Source organism: Calidris pugnax, unplaced genomic scaffold (assembly GCF_001431845.1).
Source record: "Calidris pugnax isolate Ruff unplaced genomic scaffold, ASM143184v1 scaffold44, whole genome shotgun sequence".
Classification (NCBI taxonomy): domain Eukaryota; kingdom Metazoa; phylum Chordata; class Aves; order Charadriiformes; family Scolopacidae; genus Calidris; species Calidris pugnax.
In genome coordinates, this window is record NW_015094506.1 from 26,676,386 (window position 1) to 26,695,017 (window position 18,632).

Genomic DNA, 18,632 nt, shown 5'->3' on the forward strand with positions numbered 1-18,632 from the left:
AATGCACAAAACAAATTATACTATTTTCATAGTCAAAGCATCTCTTACATTCTAGCCGGACATATGTTAAGATCTTACTTGTGCAGTGATGACTGGCACTACCCAAGAACCCAGCAAATGTACATGTCAGCATCACGTAAAAGGAAATTCATGTAGGAATGTTCCTGCTAGTGATGAATTACAGTGGTCTATAATGGAATCATATTAAATATGTCTCAAGTGAAAAAGAAAATGAAAGTATCAGAGTATCTATCAAATGACTTATGTCATTGGCCTGGTAAAGAATAAATGGATTCCGGTTTCTGAAAGTCTGTCTTCAAATTGTATGATCAGAATGCTCCAGGAGGGTAAGGATGGTAATTCTTTGTATTTCTGCAATTATGTTTAATAGTCTTCTTCAGTATAGATTATAATTAGCCTGAAAATGAACAAGAATGTTCAGTCTCTTGTGTTATTATCACCATCCAGAAATCAAACTGCACTGAAAAGACCTTGCAGACACTCTTGTTCACATAAGTCCTGAATAACTCTATCTTTTTGCTGGGTTTTCATCAATATTATAATCGATCCGTTACAGAAAATTATGGTTTTAGAAGATTATCACCACATTTTATAATATTTAAAATCCTTAAATCAGCACAAAAACATTGAAAATGATGTTAAAATATGAAATATACTAACAAACAATACAGTCTACTTTGATGCTGTTTCCTGTAGTTTTCTACCCTGCATTTCCTGTGTTTCCATCAGAATAACCCTGGCTTTCCCATCACGTATGACCTTTCAACAGACAGAGACAGACTTGAGATTGCAGCCTGCAGCTGGTGAAGAAGTTGTTAAGAAGCTAGCAGAAAACACTGCACATGCTGCATAGAGGTAGCCAGTTGCTTGATCTCAGGCTTCATGTAGTATCTATCCTACATTGTGGTTTCATAATTGCGGATCTTTTCAAGATGGACTTGTCTAAGAAAGGCTCCACCCTTATGTTAAGAATTTGAGTGCTCACCTGATACAAGAGAGATATGCATTTAAATTGTTCCAGTTTCATAAAAAGAATGAACTTTAAACTCCCTCATTCAGCTCCTAGACAGAGCTAGGCAGGCAGGAGCACAGCCCTAAGTTCTGCCGTTGGGATCGTTGGGTCAGTGTGCGCTATAAAGGGTGCTTAAACCCCAGTTAACTAAGTTGAACTGCAACCTGTATATCTAACTGGCAAGTAATTGCCTGAGATTTGCCTCTATTCTATAGTGGATCTTCTCCAAACTCCTTACATTTCTCATTTCTAGACAATTTTTCCACCCTCTGCATCACTTCCATGCTTGATGAGCTCTGTGATTTTTCCTTTTCTTTTGAACACAGTTGTCACCACAAGCAAACACTGAATATGACTAACAGTCTCGCTATAACCATATATGAACACTGCGACATCTCCCTACACCTACTCAGTACTCCCTGTAGCCAAAGGCTGCATAAATCTCCTTAGACACAAAATGACTGGGAGTTAGTGCTGTCTTGATTGCTTACAGGAAGTATTTGCCTCTTTCTAGAATACAGTGTCCTCTGCTGTCTATCCTTCTTCCAAGACATGTACTTTACTGCTGCAGTAGCAGGTCTGATAGCCAAATAAGCCCATTTTACCAAGCAATCCTTCTAGATCAGAGATGTGTTGAAGCAGACTTGAACCAAGAGGCCTGACAGTCTCCACTCACAAAACATCTATTTGATGACAACTCCCCATGACAAATAATTTTTGAGATTTATGATACTGACCAAGCTTTAACATTACACATGCATATAATCTATGTATATGAAATGATTGCATATTGCAACTTAATTTTAGAGTAATGCTTTTTAAAAAAATTTTTAGTCATATATCTAGTTATATAGGAAATAAGCTTGGTAAATTAGAAGTCACTCCTGATCTCCCATCTTGTGCATAAGCAAGCATAAGCTTGTAGTTTTGCAAAGAGTCAGAATAAATATATTATGAAGCTATAGATATTCATTTTCTTAAAAATATATTTATAATTTATTTTACAGCACTTCACTTTACATTACAGATTAAAAGTGCTAAGGGAAAATGGAGTCCCACATTATGAAGTCATTTAATTTTTCTCTTAACCAATTTCTGTAGTATCAGTACCACTACTGCCCTAGGGTTGGTTCCACCCCAGTGGTCTGTATGGCCAAGGATACTGACATGTACCTGGCACCATTTAGACCTTCTTGAAGCTGATAGATTTTTCCTAGACACAATTTGAAATGGAAGGATGTAGTAAGATCGGGTCTCAAGATTGGAAGGCTAGTCAATCATTTCCACAAAGAATTATACCCAGATTCTTCAATGCACAACAGGAGTGCCCTGCCTGTGAATGACAGGGGCCTTCTTGTACTGAAAGATGTATGGATTTTTCTTTTTCCAGAAAGGTACCTATGTCTGCTGGCTCAACAGGATGTTTGGGCAGTGATCATTTTTAAAGAGGCTGATAAGGCCTACAAGGGATTCAGCAACTAGTCCACAATCCCACATGCAAGTGATCTGCTGGGTAACTGAGGCAGATCCTGCAGGTCCAAATATCCCAAACCAGCTGCTGATTCTGGAGCATTTTTATTTTTGTATGTCTACTCTGTAACAGAGCGGTCATGTCCTAAGAAATAGAGATCTCATGTAGAAGCCAGTCCTCAGCATCTCTCCTGAGTTCAAGAGGAAATGTGAAAATCCCACTTATTAAGGCTAGACTTCAGTGGCCTCATGCTGTGCGACCGCAGCCAGAGGCTAGTGTATGAAACTGTGACTTCAGGCTCTCATCTCAATTGCAATTTGTGCCTAAAAACATTCAGACACCTCTGTAAAACACTCAGGTATCTCTGAAACATTTTTCATATCTTCTGTCATGTTTGTGTTATTAGCTACATACATGCATACAGACCACTCACAGCTGAACTAAGCTGCAAATCCTCTGAGGTTTTTTTCACATCTGTGTGCACGGACAGCTTTGTTTTTACCTCTAACCTTTCTATTTTTGGCCCATGAGCTCCCTCAGGCTTCCCCACGTAGGCGATGCTTGGCCTGAATCTAGACACACTTTTGGTTTAACTCCACAAGCCAGCCATGCCACGCACGCACCTGCCATGAAGGTGATGATTTCTCCTTTGGGTGGAAAAGCACTCTGGCTAGATCAGCACTCAGAAAGATTTTTATAAACAGCCAGAAACATCTCCCATCTGTTTTGATACCCAAACCTTAACATTTCCTATTTAAAACATCCATACACTTGGCAGCAGATGCTCTTGGATCTTCAGTGCTGCTATTAAAGGGCAACAGTCAGGCCCCGTAGTGCCTTTTAACCATGAAAGAATCTGAAGCAACAAAATTTACTTTAAAGTTTTAAAAATTTCCCTGGGTATTATAGAAACTAGGATAGACTATGTATTTTCATAAAAAGCAGCCCAAGAAGGAAAACATACACATTGCAGTGAACCATCTGTCAAGGGAAATCCAGACTAGTTAAGCAGATGCAGGAATTCAAGTTATTTTTGATGTTCATAGATAAAAGCATCTACCAAAACAGGATAAAAACATTTAATACTGAGTGGCTGCTTGCTAGGAGTTCCTAGATGCAAAGAAATTTGAGTAAAACATGGTACTCAGTTACCAGTAAAAATAAGATATGCTTTTGATAGTAAATTTAAAATTACACTGAAGAATATCAGCTACAGGCTGCAGATATTAATTCAACATTACTGACAACCTACAGTATTCCCATATCACAAGTCAAGCCTAAGAAAGCATGTTATTAGTTTGAAGTAGCAAGATGGGTTAAAAATAATATACTTAGTACTGTTTTATTTATCTGCTTTTTTTAGACATGGAGTTATGCAGAAACAACATTTCATTTTTGTCTCTGCAATCATGAGCTTTATTTTAAAAAAAGCCGAAGTTTTCACCTAGTCACTGAAGTCAGCCGCTAAGACTTTAAGACAAAATAGAAAAAAACACAAACCAAAACAAAAAACCCCAACAATCTTGACTTGTGACAAAATCAGGAGAGCTGGTAACACAGATCATGTAACTGTGAAATCCTTCATCTGTACAGAACTCGCATGAAGCTGTTAAGCACACACCCACAGGAAGGCGAAGTCTTTACTCCTCTGAATGTCCCTTCACTGCTTCTTTGTGGGATTGTTGTTCATGAGAGCAACACAGCACCAAAGAGGGCTGCTCATGGGGAGTCCTAGGACTGCTCAGCTTATATCAATCAACAGTGACCAAAACAGACCGTAAAAGAACTGAGGAAGAATAAAATTTGCCAGGAAAAATATGGCAAATGGTATTTCAGCCATGCTTTCTTGCTCCTTGTTGTTTGGGAGAAAAGGATTTCTGATTTCTCCAAATCAGGGCACAGGGCACAGGTCATAGACAGGCCTGACCTCAGCCCTAGAGCAAACACTAAAATAAATGATATTCAAGTCTTAATCCTCTTTTCCTGCTTGTTACTAAAAGAAGTCCTATGCTTAAATTTAACATTCTGGATCCCATGTATTAAACAGAGCTTAAATACAGCGGGTGCCATTATCTGTGTTCTGCCCCCATGTCATCTGCTGCAGTTGCATTTGTGTATCACTCTCTACCTTTACTTCAGAGTGGATTATGTTCATCTTGTCACATATATATATATCAAACCAGTTCTTTTTTTCTTTTATTAGCTCTTTGATTTCAGCAGAAAATCACTAGTATCTCCACATCCACACAATAACTAGAGCTTGACAAGGATCCAAGATGATACCCTAACCTAAGACAAGAACGGATGGTAAGAACAGATGGTTCAAGCAAAACTTACCCAAAGGGAGGTTCTTGTGCCATGTGTTATGGCTGTTTATTAGATCTCCTAAAGGGTGGTGTAGCACCGAGATAAAACAGTTACTCAGTAGACAGACTATGTGATGTGCAGTCAAATGGATTGATTTGTCTAGTGAATCTAATAAATGGATCTTGTTAATGCCAGGCAGGGAAAAATATTCCTCAGCCTCTATTCATTAGCTCATCCTCATTAAAAGAATGCCTTCTTGCCAGAAAATCAGAAAGGCCTCCAGTCATCTCTGCAGAAGACTCTACAATGCATAAATATTGGTTTATGTTGGTTGGTCTGTTTTCAAACAGCAGCATTGCTAGCAGTTCTATTTCTGATCCCTAATTTATGTTCTTTGCTGTTGCTTATTCTTTGCTCTTCCCCGATTGTCATCAATATCCCTTTCTCTTCTACAATGCAAAACTGTTCTTTGCCCTTCAGTCCCTCTTTTATCACCCATTGTTTTTCATCTACACTAATAATATCCTGAGTTTCCGTACGATGGCACAGCCTCAGTCGTCGTTCACACACGTCTGTGTACCCATTCCACTACTTCTCCTTATACAGCAAAATAACTGCAGAGCACCTGGGAACCCTGTGGGACTGAGCCCCTCCAAATTCATGCTCTAGTCTTGAGAAGTAGGGAACATTGTCTTCCCTTAGCTTTTGCTGCCTAGTGAGCTTGTGACTGCCCTGCTAGCTCTTGGCCTTATCTTTGTATCACCTCTGAATGCTCTTTTTGTCCCTGCTCTGCAGGAGTTTCGTATGGCTGTGTCATTGGATGCTCTCATCTATCTTATTCCTGTACAGTATCAAGTGCTGTGATTGTTTATATACCAGTTAAAGACCCCTATCAATTCACACCCGCATTCTTCTGCTATCCATTATTATCCACCTTTTCCCAATATAGAGAGAGCATAGCCTGAAGGTAAAACAGAAGTATTTATCCCTATTTAACCTTCTCTTTTTCATTCCCTACTGTTATTAAAATAATGTCTCACGGTATGCAAGGATCAGGTACTTTTTATCTATATGTACCATCCATTTGAATAACTGCAATTCTATTTTATTTGAGGTTATTTAGCTGTCTGCTTCTGGTTAGATGACTGATGGAAGTATGGCTATGAGTGGCCTTTGCCAGATGAGAATGACCGAAGTTATGAAAAGATATTAGCATAAATCATAGCAAAGGCATCTGAACACGTAAGAGATTTGAAAATTAAATAAGTCACTAATTCCCCGGGAGAGTAATTTTAGATAAAAGATCTCTGAAGCTACACAAGGTATTACTTAGTGTCACAAGAAGTTGCTGAAATCCATAAAAAACAGCAGGCCTCTCTGAGTTGTAAAATACAGGTTCCTCTGAGATGTTTATATATAGATGATATAAAAAAAATAGACAGAGTTGAAAATAGTAATCTGGGGGACACACACAGAAAAAGTATGTGATTAAGAACATGTTAACATACACGTATTACACAGAAGCAGTTCACTGTGTGACTTTGTGACAATCTGTAAGATTACATACCTGTTATATGTATGTGATACTCCTCTTTGAGGATCTTTTGGAAATAGGGTACTTTGAACTGCATGTGTGCAGATGGCAAGCCTGGAAGGTTCACTTCAACATCACCCATAAAATGTGGAAACTCCCAGTCCTGTAAAAAAAAAACGAAAAGTAAGAGCCTAAATAAAAGTTGGTCTATTTTTGCCCTTTAAAATGGCTTAAATTAATAAAAGGGAAAGATTTTATTTTTAAGCCTCCCATTATTGGATTTTCTTACTTTAAGTTTGACTTTAACCACTTGAAATAGAATATCTTGTTTACATTAGATATTACAATATGATTTTTACTTCAATTCCATGTAATTATGTGTTTAAAAGTCCACTTTAGAATGACAACATTGAACCCACTGAACCACCTGCTAGCACAAAATAACCGAAGCATACAAATACCTATACAGCAACCTTGTATTACAGGTTACAACCTCTGTTACCAATTTGGCAAACAGTTTACAGGCAAGAAATTGGTAAATGAGGCCTGACCTCTTCAGAGCTTTCATATATTTGTATTCTACTTGTTCAACTCATAGGGTGTTTTCAGTATTTGGCCTTAGAATCTCTAAATAAACATTCCCTGCAAGTGCAGGCCGTTCAGCATAATGTGTCCAAATTAATCCAAGTACTGTTTTCTCCACTGCTGTATTTCAGCTGACAAGGTAATGTTGGAAATGTGGAAACTCTTACCTATTATTATGTGCATTTTGGTAGCATGCGGTTACACAGCTGAGAAGGAGCTGCATTTAAAGGAATTTTTTTGCTTGGTTATATGCACCCACCATCGGTCATTTGAAAATGGGTATAATAGCATGGCTCATTACAGCCCAAACTGAAAGTTAAGCACTCGTGCTGGAATCAGCACAATTCCTGCCAGAGTGGTTACTCTCTGTGTGGCAGACTGTTGGTGATCCGCTGCTAAAAACATACTGGCCCTGTTCCCATGCACACACCTGGATTTGTATCCCACCAGCTACTGCAACAAACACTTGAATTGCTAAAAGTAAGATAAAGGAATCTGAAATGCGAGGAGCTGTGTGTCTTGTGCTTCCTTCACATGAAAACCATTCCAGCACAGACATCTCCCCAAGAGAACCAATTCCAATTCTTTTCAGTTTTATAAGGCCGGAAAGTTTCCTGACGAGGTAATAAAAAAAAAAAAAAATATTCAAAAATAAGTGTCATCTCTGAAAGATAAATCACCATATATGACTTAGCTTCCAAGAATTGCTAAGCTTCTACAGTGGAAGTGAAATGGAGGAGCATTATCAGCAGGGAATAGCATGGCACTAGCAGCAGTTGATTTCTGCTAACATATCATGATACTGAGTTAAATGGATTAACAGGAGTACAAGCATGGAGAAAACCTCTGCACCTGGTTCTCAATGTCCACAGTGACACACAAAGTGCCAATTTACAGATGCAGAAGATAAGAGAAATAAGGATGCTTTCCTTTTCCCTTATCACTAATGCAATGCATGCAACCCTGGTCACGAGCTATGGAAATAACTGCCCAGCTGCACAATCCTTGCACTGCACCTGCAAAGGTCCCCTTGCAGTCTGTAGGCATTCAAAAAGTGCCCAAAGATAAAAATTTTATGAGTGTACTCTCTCAGTTCACAGTATCTAATATACATCTCTGGACTTGTGTCTCATGTTAATTCATACGTGCTCTCGCCCAGGAATAAATAGGAAGGAATATATTACATATTCCTGAAGATAAACGAATGGAGAGCTGTGGAGTCTGCATTAGAAATAAGTAAACACAGGACCATAAATCCGGGCTCCTGCTCTTGCCTTGCCCCAGTGCTCCTGTGGAGCCGTTTGCCGATTTACAAATTCGTACAAAATTTTGTATTGGACTGTGTCTTTGCATCTGAGTTTTATAAAAAAGTTCAGCATTTTTATTGATGTGTATGAAATTCACCTGATAATGAGTAACTAGAATGCCAGTTCTGTCAGATGTACAACCTACTGTATTATTTGTTTCAGCAAACAACTACTGAGACTGGAAAATATTTCATAAAACAAAAGCAAAACAGAGAGAGCCAACCCCAACAGTGTGCTACTGCTTATATTCCAACAGACAGCTGAGTGGAGAGACCATTGGAAAAATACATATTTGACACTTCAAACTACAGCTACCTTTCACATATACATTATTTCACATTTTCTACACATATACCCCATACTGTGAAGCATGCCTGAATTGTATCACGCCCTTTGTTACCCTATAGCCCCGTACTATGGTATTGCCATTGCTAGTAACAGGTTACAGGCTTTGCACTGAGTTTACAGGGTCTCAGGGCGGAGGCTTGTCAGGCTTGTCCTGTCTGAACTGTTCTTGACCTGTCCACGGCTTCACTTTATGGGGTTCAGCCACAACAGCAACTTTTCTAATTGCCCAGGTGGCTACAGATAATCTGTTGTAATTTTTTCATTCTTTTTATGGTACCACTACTATGTAGTATACTGAAATACCAGCCTGGGAGGATAGAAGGTATTGAGAAGTGGAGACATGGGATACAGCACAGAGGAGGGCAGACAGGGGACGACAAAAGATGGGCACAGGCTGGCATTGGAGACACCACGGCTATGAGCAACTCACCAGTGGTCAGCTATAGAAATGGAAAACTGGGGCTGGACAAAACTGCTTTTAAGGGTAACAAGGAGAACAAAGAAGCTCCTGACATACGTGAAAGGTGCTGCGTACAGTCAACTTGGCTGCAGTGTGGAGCTGCAGATCAGTGAAGAAAATGCAAGGTCTAAAAGTGTGTTAGCAAACACAAAAATGACCTCAAGTAGTGAGGAAAATGAAACCATCAAGGTGAACATCATAATGCTCCCAGCAAAGGACTCCAGATGCCAATGACACACTGTAATGCTCCCACCGACCCCCTCCAGACTGAAAAGGCTTGGGTCCAACCAGGATCCCCAGGAGCAGGGGGAGGGTGACCAAAATATTAGGAAAATAAAGAAACTAAGAAGTGCTTGTAGAACAATTTTGACATTATTATTATTATTATTACTGAAACTTTTTCTGCACAGAAGTATTATTTTCTGTAATAATTAGATCTCAACTAATAATTATTCTTCCATTACACCGTTAAAATTTAAATGATACTAATAATGAATTCTTGGCTTTATCTATAAGGTATTTCTCCTTTGCCCATAAACAGTGTTTTGAGTGTAACACCTCTACCAGACTGATTATAAAATCTGTTACTTAAGAACAATACCAACGGAAATAAAGAAACAAAATAAAACAATAACAACAATTGAAACAAAAGAAAATAAAGTGCATTTGAAAGAAATATTTAAGAAAATGAAACTAAAATAATGAGTTAAACCTACTGACTTCCATGACAGTCACTACAGCCACAGCACTTAGGAAAATGAAGATTCAATTTAGGTGATTAAGTAGCCTTCAGGGCTTCATTTGGCTCACAGCTTTGGTAAGTGTGAACATGTACTGTCCAGGCAGTGCCATTATCTCCTGCGGACACATATCTGTATTAGCATTGTGCAGGGGAAGAGCATATGACTATTAACTTTTCGGATTAATGCCAGTATCAGGTTGTCAAATTCAAACCCAACAAAGTGGTCGTTTTGTTATCTAGATTCTAGGAAAGTTGTCCAAAGTCTTTTGACTGTTATTATTTTCCTTACTGACAAAAAAAAAGACAACATAATTTTAGCAACATCCAAAAAACAATTTTCCAAGAAATTCAAGATACCTAGTAGGAATAATTTACATTGTTTTTTAATAGATACACCAGCACGAATGTATAAACCTATAAATCCAACTGCTTCCCTCTTTGGATCACAGCTCAGGTCTGCATCATTCTTCCATACATGGTACTTCGTCTCCATGGTCTGTGCTATCAGTCTGTGCTATCAGCCTGTGCTCACCTCTGGGACATGAGTGACACATGGCGTGTTCTTTAAGTTCTCAGCTCATAATTACGTGAAGTTCACTCTATCAGCTTTAGTCCTTATTGCTGAAGTGCCTGTAATCTGCCATATCTGGGATGTCATTAGGAACTGGGCCCAAAATACCATATTTAGAACTCTACTTGCACAGTTTCAAAAATAAAGCTATACAGCCATGCTGTTCGCTCATATTTGTATCTGTCATACTGCATGAACAGATTGTTTCTTCTTTAAATCCATCAGCATCAAATTTCCAACATTCATCTACTTCAGTGGTTTCCAACCTGGGGGGCCTGCAGCATACCTCTATGCAGTTTATGAAGAAGAAACCGACCCAGAACCAGCAGGCTTAAATCAGCTGCACAGAGGTCTCTAACCTCGCTGGCAAGTTTTGTGGGATGTGCAAATCAAATGAGGTTATTGCCTCATTTCACCCTGGTCAGGAGGAAAGGGCAGCCAGAGGATGAATTTAAGATCACTGAGGGGTTCATCCTAGTGTTGCAATGGGAAAAGGGAGCACCTCTGATTGCCATCAGCTACCTCATTAAACCCAGAAGCACAGACAAAACTGGATGCTGCAGCAGAGGAGATCATGGTATTTTTTCTTGCCTTTGCTTTTAGTTCCCCAAGCCAAACAAATGCACACAATCTCTGCTGCAATGCCAGCTATTGGTTTAAGACCCTAAAATGGAGCTGGTGACACTGATTTGGTATCTCTTTAAGTGCAGATAGTTTCAGTAATGGTAACTGAGCATCAACGCCAAAGATCAGGCTCTTCTCTGCCATCACCTGAGGAAAAGAGAAGGCGTTAGGTGGGGAAGCCTTGTCCTGACCCTGAGCCAGGACCCACAGCTGCCACAGGGCTGCTGGCTGGCTGCTGGTGAGGCAACCCAGGGGCACGTTGGCAACACCCAGCGCCACGGCTGGCTGCAGGATTGCTCCTTGCCACTTGGTGTTTATTATTGCAGGCTCTGGGCTGTGCCTCCCAAGCCCAGAGGACCAGGACCAGGTGCTGGCAGGATTCAGCAAGGATCATAACCTGCCTGGGAGGGTGATGCTAGCTCTCAGCAGACCACATCCCATGCTTCACCCACATGCAACCCCACATCCCTCAGCCACCAGCCCCTTTCCAGCCAGGGAAAAGTGCCACAGAGAAGGTGGGACTGGGATTAAAAGCTGGTAACAGTTAATGGCAAACAAATGTACCATGTTTTCATCTCTCCTTCTGCCTGAATGTAGCTCAGAGGTCTTTGGTACACAATAAATATGAAAAAACACTAAAAATAATATAAACACAGTTCAGATACAATCATGAAAGAGGAAAAATGCACACCGAATATTTCTGCTTTAAGTAGTGATGATATATGTTGTATTTAATGCTAGGAACACATTTGTACTTTAAACCCCTCAGAATAATAAATAAGCAAAAACAGAGGGAAGGAACCGAGAAAACGCATTCATGAATGTGTATATGTGTGCTTGTTCCAGAAACTGCCTATAGCAAATTTCATTTAATTTATTAAAATCCTTTTAACTTACAAGGTAGAAGAGTCTGCATTTTCAGGTATCTTTGCATCTCTTAGCTTTGTTTCAACTCTCACAACACGGCAGACAGGCAGACAGCTACAGGAAATTTAATGAGAGGCAAGGGCTATATATTTTTCCAAGTGTTTGAAGTAGGAAATGAACAGCTGAAATTCAGAGACAAAGGCTCTGTGTGGTTATCCTAACTTCCTGTGTGGTTATCTCTAACTTCACTGCAGTGCTGCAACTTGCAGTGATCTCTACAGCTGAGATCTCCGCAGCTGTGAGCTGCTAAAGTACAAACATCATTTTAATATTTCATTCAAACTTACATAAGAAGGGAATTCAGCAGCCATGACCAGAATTCACTTTCATGCCTCTGAGATCAAATCTACCGCTCAGTTTCTGGCCCTGTGTTCTTTGCCAATACCTTATCTAAAAAGGAAAAAAGCTTGATAGGCGCTGCAGTTTTTAGCCCTGACTAAATAAAAAATATACATCTACTCTTAATATCAGCACCTGTATACTTGTATGGCTTCACTGGGGCTACTTAGCTCCCACAGTGAAAGATGACACATTATTTTTCAAAAGACCTCCTGCTTCACGTTGGTACTGTCAGTGCTATTCTATTCATAGTTTTCAAATCCAGGAGTGCCATTTGATCTGCTCATCTGTTTCGGTTTCACCTGCTTGGATTGTTATTGGCAATAACAATCAAAAAAACCCACCAGGAACTGTGACACAAAGTCCCTAATTGCAGACAGAGTTACACCTTTTATCTCTTAGTCTCAATTTAAAGAATTTGAAATATGGAAAATCCACTGTAACAGTGGACTAACTGCTTCAGCGAAGCTCCAAGCTGCTGAGACAGAAGACTGAAGACAGCTTCCAGGACCAGAAACGGGTATAGAAGGTCTATCCCTGACTATATAGCAATGTAAGACACGCAGATACCCACAAACTTGCTGTTGTTCTCCATCACCTTTGTGCTTTTCTCCTCCTCAGTCTTTGCTTAGCTTCTGGAAGCTCCTGGTCTTTTTCTAGAATGGCCACTGCAAGTCTTGCTCATTTTCTCCCTTATTTGAGAAAATGATAGAAAGATAGCAATAACTCCCTCCTTGTGAGTTAAAGCAGCAATGCGGCCTCTTTTTATGCATGTGCTTGGCCTTGAATGAACCCTTCCATTAAAAAATCATTACAGAATCCTTTAGTCTATTACCCATTTCTGCTTATTTAAAGGCAACAATTTCCAGGCCACCCCAGTCCCAATAAAGCCCCGGGCCTCTGCACTTTGAATTTACACATTAATGCATTTTGAGCCTAGACAAAGCTGTGTATGCACATGTCCTCAAAACAGTGACCCTTGTTACTGAAATGTCCAAATTGGTATTTAGCTTTTCCATAGCAAACTCAAAATAATCTCAAAATTTCAGACCACCTAAAATAAGAAATGCTTGCATTGCACTGAAAGACCCATATCCACGCATATACTCACTGGCAGATGCCTGATTTGCGATAGACGGCACTCCTTCTCTCTCCCCTGTGACTATAGGATGGGTATCACCCTCTATTCACTCCTCACAACCCGGTAGTGCCTTTATACTGCAGATCTGCTCTGCATAACATATCACAGATATGACAATTCCTATCAAACCCCACAGCTAAAGTCTTTATCGAGGCTCTCATCAACTGCTGTTCAGTTACATCGGCATCTTTCCCTCTGGCCTTCACAAGTGCAGTTGTTCTCTATCGATACAGAAATGCTGCTGCAAAGACCATTCTCCTAGGCTGTTTCTTTGACCATGTCACTCTTACCTTTGATCAAATAAAACACAGGGCACTTCCTTTCATATTCAAATCCCTTCAGATCTTTCACTACCCTAGGTACAGACTGTCTAGATGACAGCTGCTCTTTCTATCAGTCTACAAATTGAGTCTACAAATGAATCTTTTCTCTATTTAAAGAAACTTTCCCTGTGCAGTTCCCTATCAGCTGCAGTTTTCTGCTTTCTCAGTCTCTTTTATAATTCTCCTTTGCTATGGGAAAACACGAAGAAGTCATGCATTAGGTATTCTGGATTACCTGTTATCCAGACCAATGAAGTCACTATTGCTTATACTCACCTGTCTAACCAGCCATAACTCTTGGTTTTTCTTTAGCAATAGAATGCTCCAGGACTGACTGGAGTTGTATTTTGGTTGTCTTTGAGCACCATGGAGCACAATATTGCCCCAGTCCTTAGTGACCATTGCTAGTTCCTCAACAGGACAAATATTGCTTGTAGTGTGAAGAATTAATGGCTATCCATTCTGTCTGTTACATTAGGAACAAATTGTGTTTGAAAAAAAGCCAGTGCACAAGGAAGGATGGACATCTTGAGGTGTCTCATCCCGAAATGTGTAGTGACCAGGAACAATGGTAATCACCTTTTCCTGCTGAGGGCAAGGACTGTTTTGTCTTACAGCTGCCCTTCAAATTTTAGCTACTCAACGAGAATCAAAGAGGAGCAAGGTGAAGCAACTTTAACCATGCCAGAGGCGCAGCAGACATCATGAAGCACAAGCCTCTGTGCACACCCAGGATGTCCTGGAAGCAACAGTTTCTCCATCAGGAAAATGTGAGGTCTCCCATATCTCAGTGACACTGTGAGGTTCCTCTTTGTAACTCACTCTCTCCTGTTGATTATCTATTCACAACTGCTGAAAATGCTGATTGAAAAAAGCTGCTCAAAAGCAAATATCTTCTACTTTGGCTCTGAGTTTCTTCAATTTTTGTAAGCCTTTACTCTTGCTTTACTGTTTCACTCGTGTCTGACCTTGGTTGAGCTAAATAGCTATCAGGTAATTTTTCTGGACGAGAAACACCAGTGTGAGCTTTTCCAGTTAATTCTTATGAGCCACTAAATAAAGTGGTAATGTTACAATAGTGTGTACCTGTACGAGACAAAGAAATCTGTTCCTGCGAAGCAACTGTCTTGTTCCCTACAAGAAATTTCCCTAGACCACCAGCAAGTCAGTTGTAATGTTTTTTTCTAACCACCTCAGTGACACAGTTTATGAAAGCTATTTCTGTGATTAATAGGAGAAATGAACATTCACTAATAATATGCAATACTTATATTTATAGATTTCCTGAGAGTACAGCTTGCTGTCAAGGACAATCACTTATGACAGAGCAGTCAATCTTTCTGGCACCCTAGAAGACCAAATACCTGACTATGATGTGGAGAATAAAAATAAATTTTAAATACATTGCTGTGTAATCATCAACAATACGAGTACATATGCACTAACGCATGTACCATTGCATTGTGGAACATATACCCACATTGCAGCTGAACAGGAATACGAAATCTGGAGCATTTCAGGATTTGCAAAGACTGCTAATGCCATTTGTACCTATTTGAGAACAGTAAGCTCTACTTAGAGTTCAGAAGTAATTTTGCATTAAGGCAACTGTCTCCAGATAATTTCAGCTGCATTAAAAAGCATATTGTCCCTTTCTCTTTCCAAATACCTACATACATGAATTTCCTTATTGCCTGATATCCAAATGGTGTTTTTTAGTGTTGTCTAAACCCAAGAAGATAGATTTGCAGTAAAATACCTGAACAGATATTTTCCTCACTATGAGCTTTGCAACATAATAAAGATGGTGTTATGGAAATGAAAAGTATCTGGAGCAAGGGGATTACTATACATTGCTCACTGTGGATGGAAAGTAAATCAGCTGCCTCTGTTAGAAATGGATGACTGTGGAGCTGTTCTGTTCTGAACAAAATTCTTTTGAAAAGAGAGAAAAGAGCCAGACTCTTTTCAGTGGTTCCCAGTGACAGGACAAGGGGCAATGGGCACAAGCTGGAACATAGGAAGTTCCATTCAAATATGAGGAAAAACTTCTTTACGGTGAGGGTGACAGAGCACTGGAACAGGCTGCCCAGGGAGGTTGTGGAGTCCCCTTCTCTGGAGATTTTCAAGACCTGCCTGGATGCAGTCCTGAGTAACATGCTCTAGGCAATCCTGCTTTGGCAGGGGAGTTGGGCTAGATGATCTCTAGAGGACCCTTCCAACTCTGACAATTCCATGATTTCATGATATTAAGCATGATGTAGCATCAAGTCTGAGGCAGCAGGTTTGGACCGATGGTCTCAGTTTGCAACTTTCACCAAACTTGTTTTGGTTTAGCTACAACTACGAATTACATGTGCGCTTGTGCAGGGTTGAACTTACTGTGATTAAGGCAGTGAAAGAGTAACAGTAATATTCTATTGAAGAAAGAAGCAGGATTATATGCTGCATTTGACTGATACAGAGAAAATTAATAGAGTTTAAGAAGATGACAGAAAGTAAAAACAGTGAATAAATATGGAACACAGGGAGAAATGTGTCTCATAAATTTAAATGCAGGGTTTCCAAACGATTCTGTGCAAATTCCCTTTCCTTTAAAATAATCAGCAATAACTCTTTCCCAAAATTATTTTCCTCCTCCTAACTTGTGCTAATTATATGATGTGCTTACTATATAAGGAAAGAAAAAGGAAACTGTGTGCAAATGTTGAAAGAAGACTTACAAAACGTAGCTTTCTGCACTTAAGTTTTTGTTTCAGGGACAACAGTAATACAGGATATACTTGGTCTTCCCAGCTTCCTCTCTTGCTTTTTAGTTGAAGTTAAAATAATTTTCTGTGTCCTGAGTTTTAGCCGGCTAATAGGATTAGCAGCTGCAGCGTACTGCACTTGTGAATGACATCCCTTCATCTCCTGAAGGCAACATATCCCGTTCCTGAACTCCTCCTCCACACTAACCCTCTGCCTCCAGTTTTATCTTCAAAAGCTGTGGTGTGGCCATTAGGCACATCTGTTCCAGAAGTAACAGCAGCTTGTTTGGTATCAGTTGGGGTGGCAGTATGAAATGCATACATTAGATTTGCATAGCCATTATGTAAACACATCTGGGTAGCAAGAAAAGAATATAAGAAAACATATAAAGCTCAGGAGAAGCGTATGTCAAAATAGAATCCGCTTCTCTTGCATATTAGTATCTCTGGGATTTGTTTTTAAACTTTCACCAACAATCTAGAATACAAGTGAAAATGGGTATATGTTATATGGTGTTTAGTTTGTCAGTGCTTCCTTGCATTATACATGCTGCCAACATCAGTTTCTAATATTTATTGTGCCAATTAGATTGCCATTCACCAGGATGGGAACTAGCAAACAGCTTGCTCCCCTGTAGCCACCTGCATTTAGGGGTCCTGAGCTTCAAGCTGAATCAGTTTCAGCTGAGTCCCATGCCAGAAGCCTGATGAGCCACTCACAGCTTGTCCATACATGCTGCAAAGCAGATGTCCATTCTCACACTGAAGTTCTTCAGAATACATAAGCCCTAACTGGCGACAATGGCTGGACATTGGGTGACCACTGAATACCTTTTCTGTGTTTCTCATTATCTGCCTAAGTTTTGCCATGAATCGCAATAATTTTAATAACCTTGACTCCCTCAGCAGGTCAGGAACCTAAACAGCAGAACGCTAACTGAGTTGCTCTGGTGAGGTGCACCCTCATCAAGTGGGAGCATCTCCCTTCACCACCTGAAATTAAAACTCAGTACAAACCACTACCTATTTCAACAGAATTTGAATAGAATGACCCACCCTTCTGATAGAAATGGACTGGAAGAGTTCTAGAAAGCACAAATCTATGAAAACAAAAAGAAAGATCCTCCTTAACTATGCTGGTGTAAACACAGACTCAGTCTGGTGCACGAGATACAGGCTGTCAAATTCAGTAACAACAGACCCAGAAAACTATGTCCAACCACAGAACTAAAATGGAGAGCTCAAAGTCCTCAGCAGCTTGTGGTGGCCAAAGGGTTTTCAGCCTTACAGTGTCCTCTCAGAGACTGAGATGCTGAACTCGCCAACCATCTAGATAAGGAAAAAGGGATATGAATACAAAAGTGACCCCAAGTTTTATCCAAGAGACTGTGAAAAATAAAATGAGAGGCTCTCACACCGGTAGTCATCCCGTCTCAGATAATTTCTGGTGAGTACAGAACTCAGCACTGGATCAAGGCCTCAAAGTGATGTACAGTGTGTTTTTATAAGTGTATTAAATTCTAACTGTATTACTCTATTGTATTAAATAGTTTCCCAATTTCTAAAAGAAGACATTCTTTCATTGCAAAACAATTTTATGAATCAGACACCAAAAAGGCCTGTCTTCAACACACAAGAAGCAAAATTACAGGAAAATCCAGTTTCTAGAGAAACACTCTAAGATCTTTTTCATGAAATACCCTTATTTCATTTGACTAAAGGAACTTCAAGAAAAAGAAGAAAACAAAGTCTCCCTATGTAAGTACAGGTTTCATTAGGTTTATTATTTTCAGTAATAGTAAGAGGCTGTGTAAAACTTGTGTGCTGCTTGGATTATTATATTGTATCTTGCATATAGACCACACCATTACATTAGTCATTGACTGCAGTTCAGTGACATGAAATATCCTCTTATTACAGAGAATGTTTGTCACTTAATAGTTGCAGAAATTATTTACTTAAAATTATTATTAATTACTTAAAATTATTTACTTAATTATTTACTTAATTATTTACTCCCCTTCCCATCTGCCCTCCCCTCTCCAAAAATCCATTCATTTACTTATCCCTTGGGGAAATGCTGCCAGTACTCTCTGTAGGTTATGTATACATAAATTACATGCCTTAAAGAATGAACAAAATCATAAACCCAAAAATATAGCCTCCAATG

The 18,632-nt window shown here is 39.6% G+C and overlaps 1 protein-coding gene across 1 annotated transcript in view; it reads right to left on the bottom strand.

The window, feature by feature from the left end:
- The window catches only part of TMEM117 (transmembrane protein 117), a 209,556-nt gene that overhangs the window by 2,937 nt on the left and 187,987 nt on the right, over positions 1–18,632 (bottom strand). Inside the window, exon 6 of the mRNA XM_014963421.1 lies at positions 6,379–6,508. Within this exon, the coding sequence (XP_014818907.1) occupies positions 6,379–6,508 (130 nt within the window). The remainder of the gene's footprint in view (positions 1–6,378; positions 6,509–18,632) is intronic.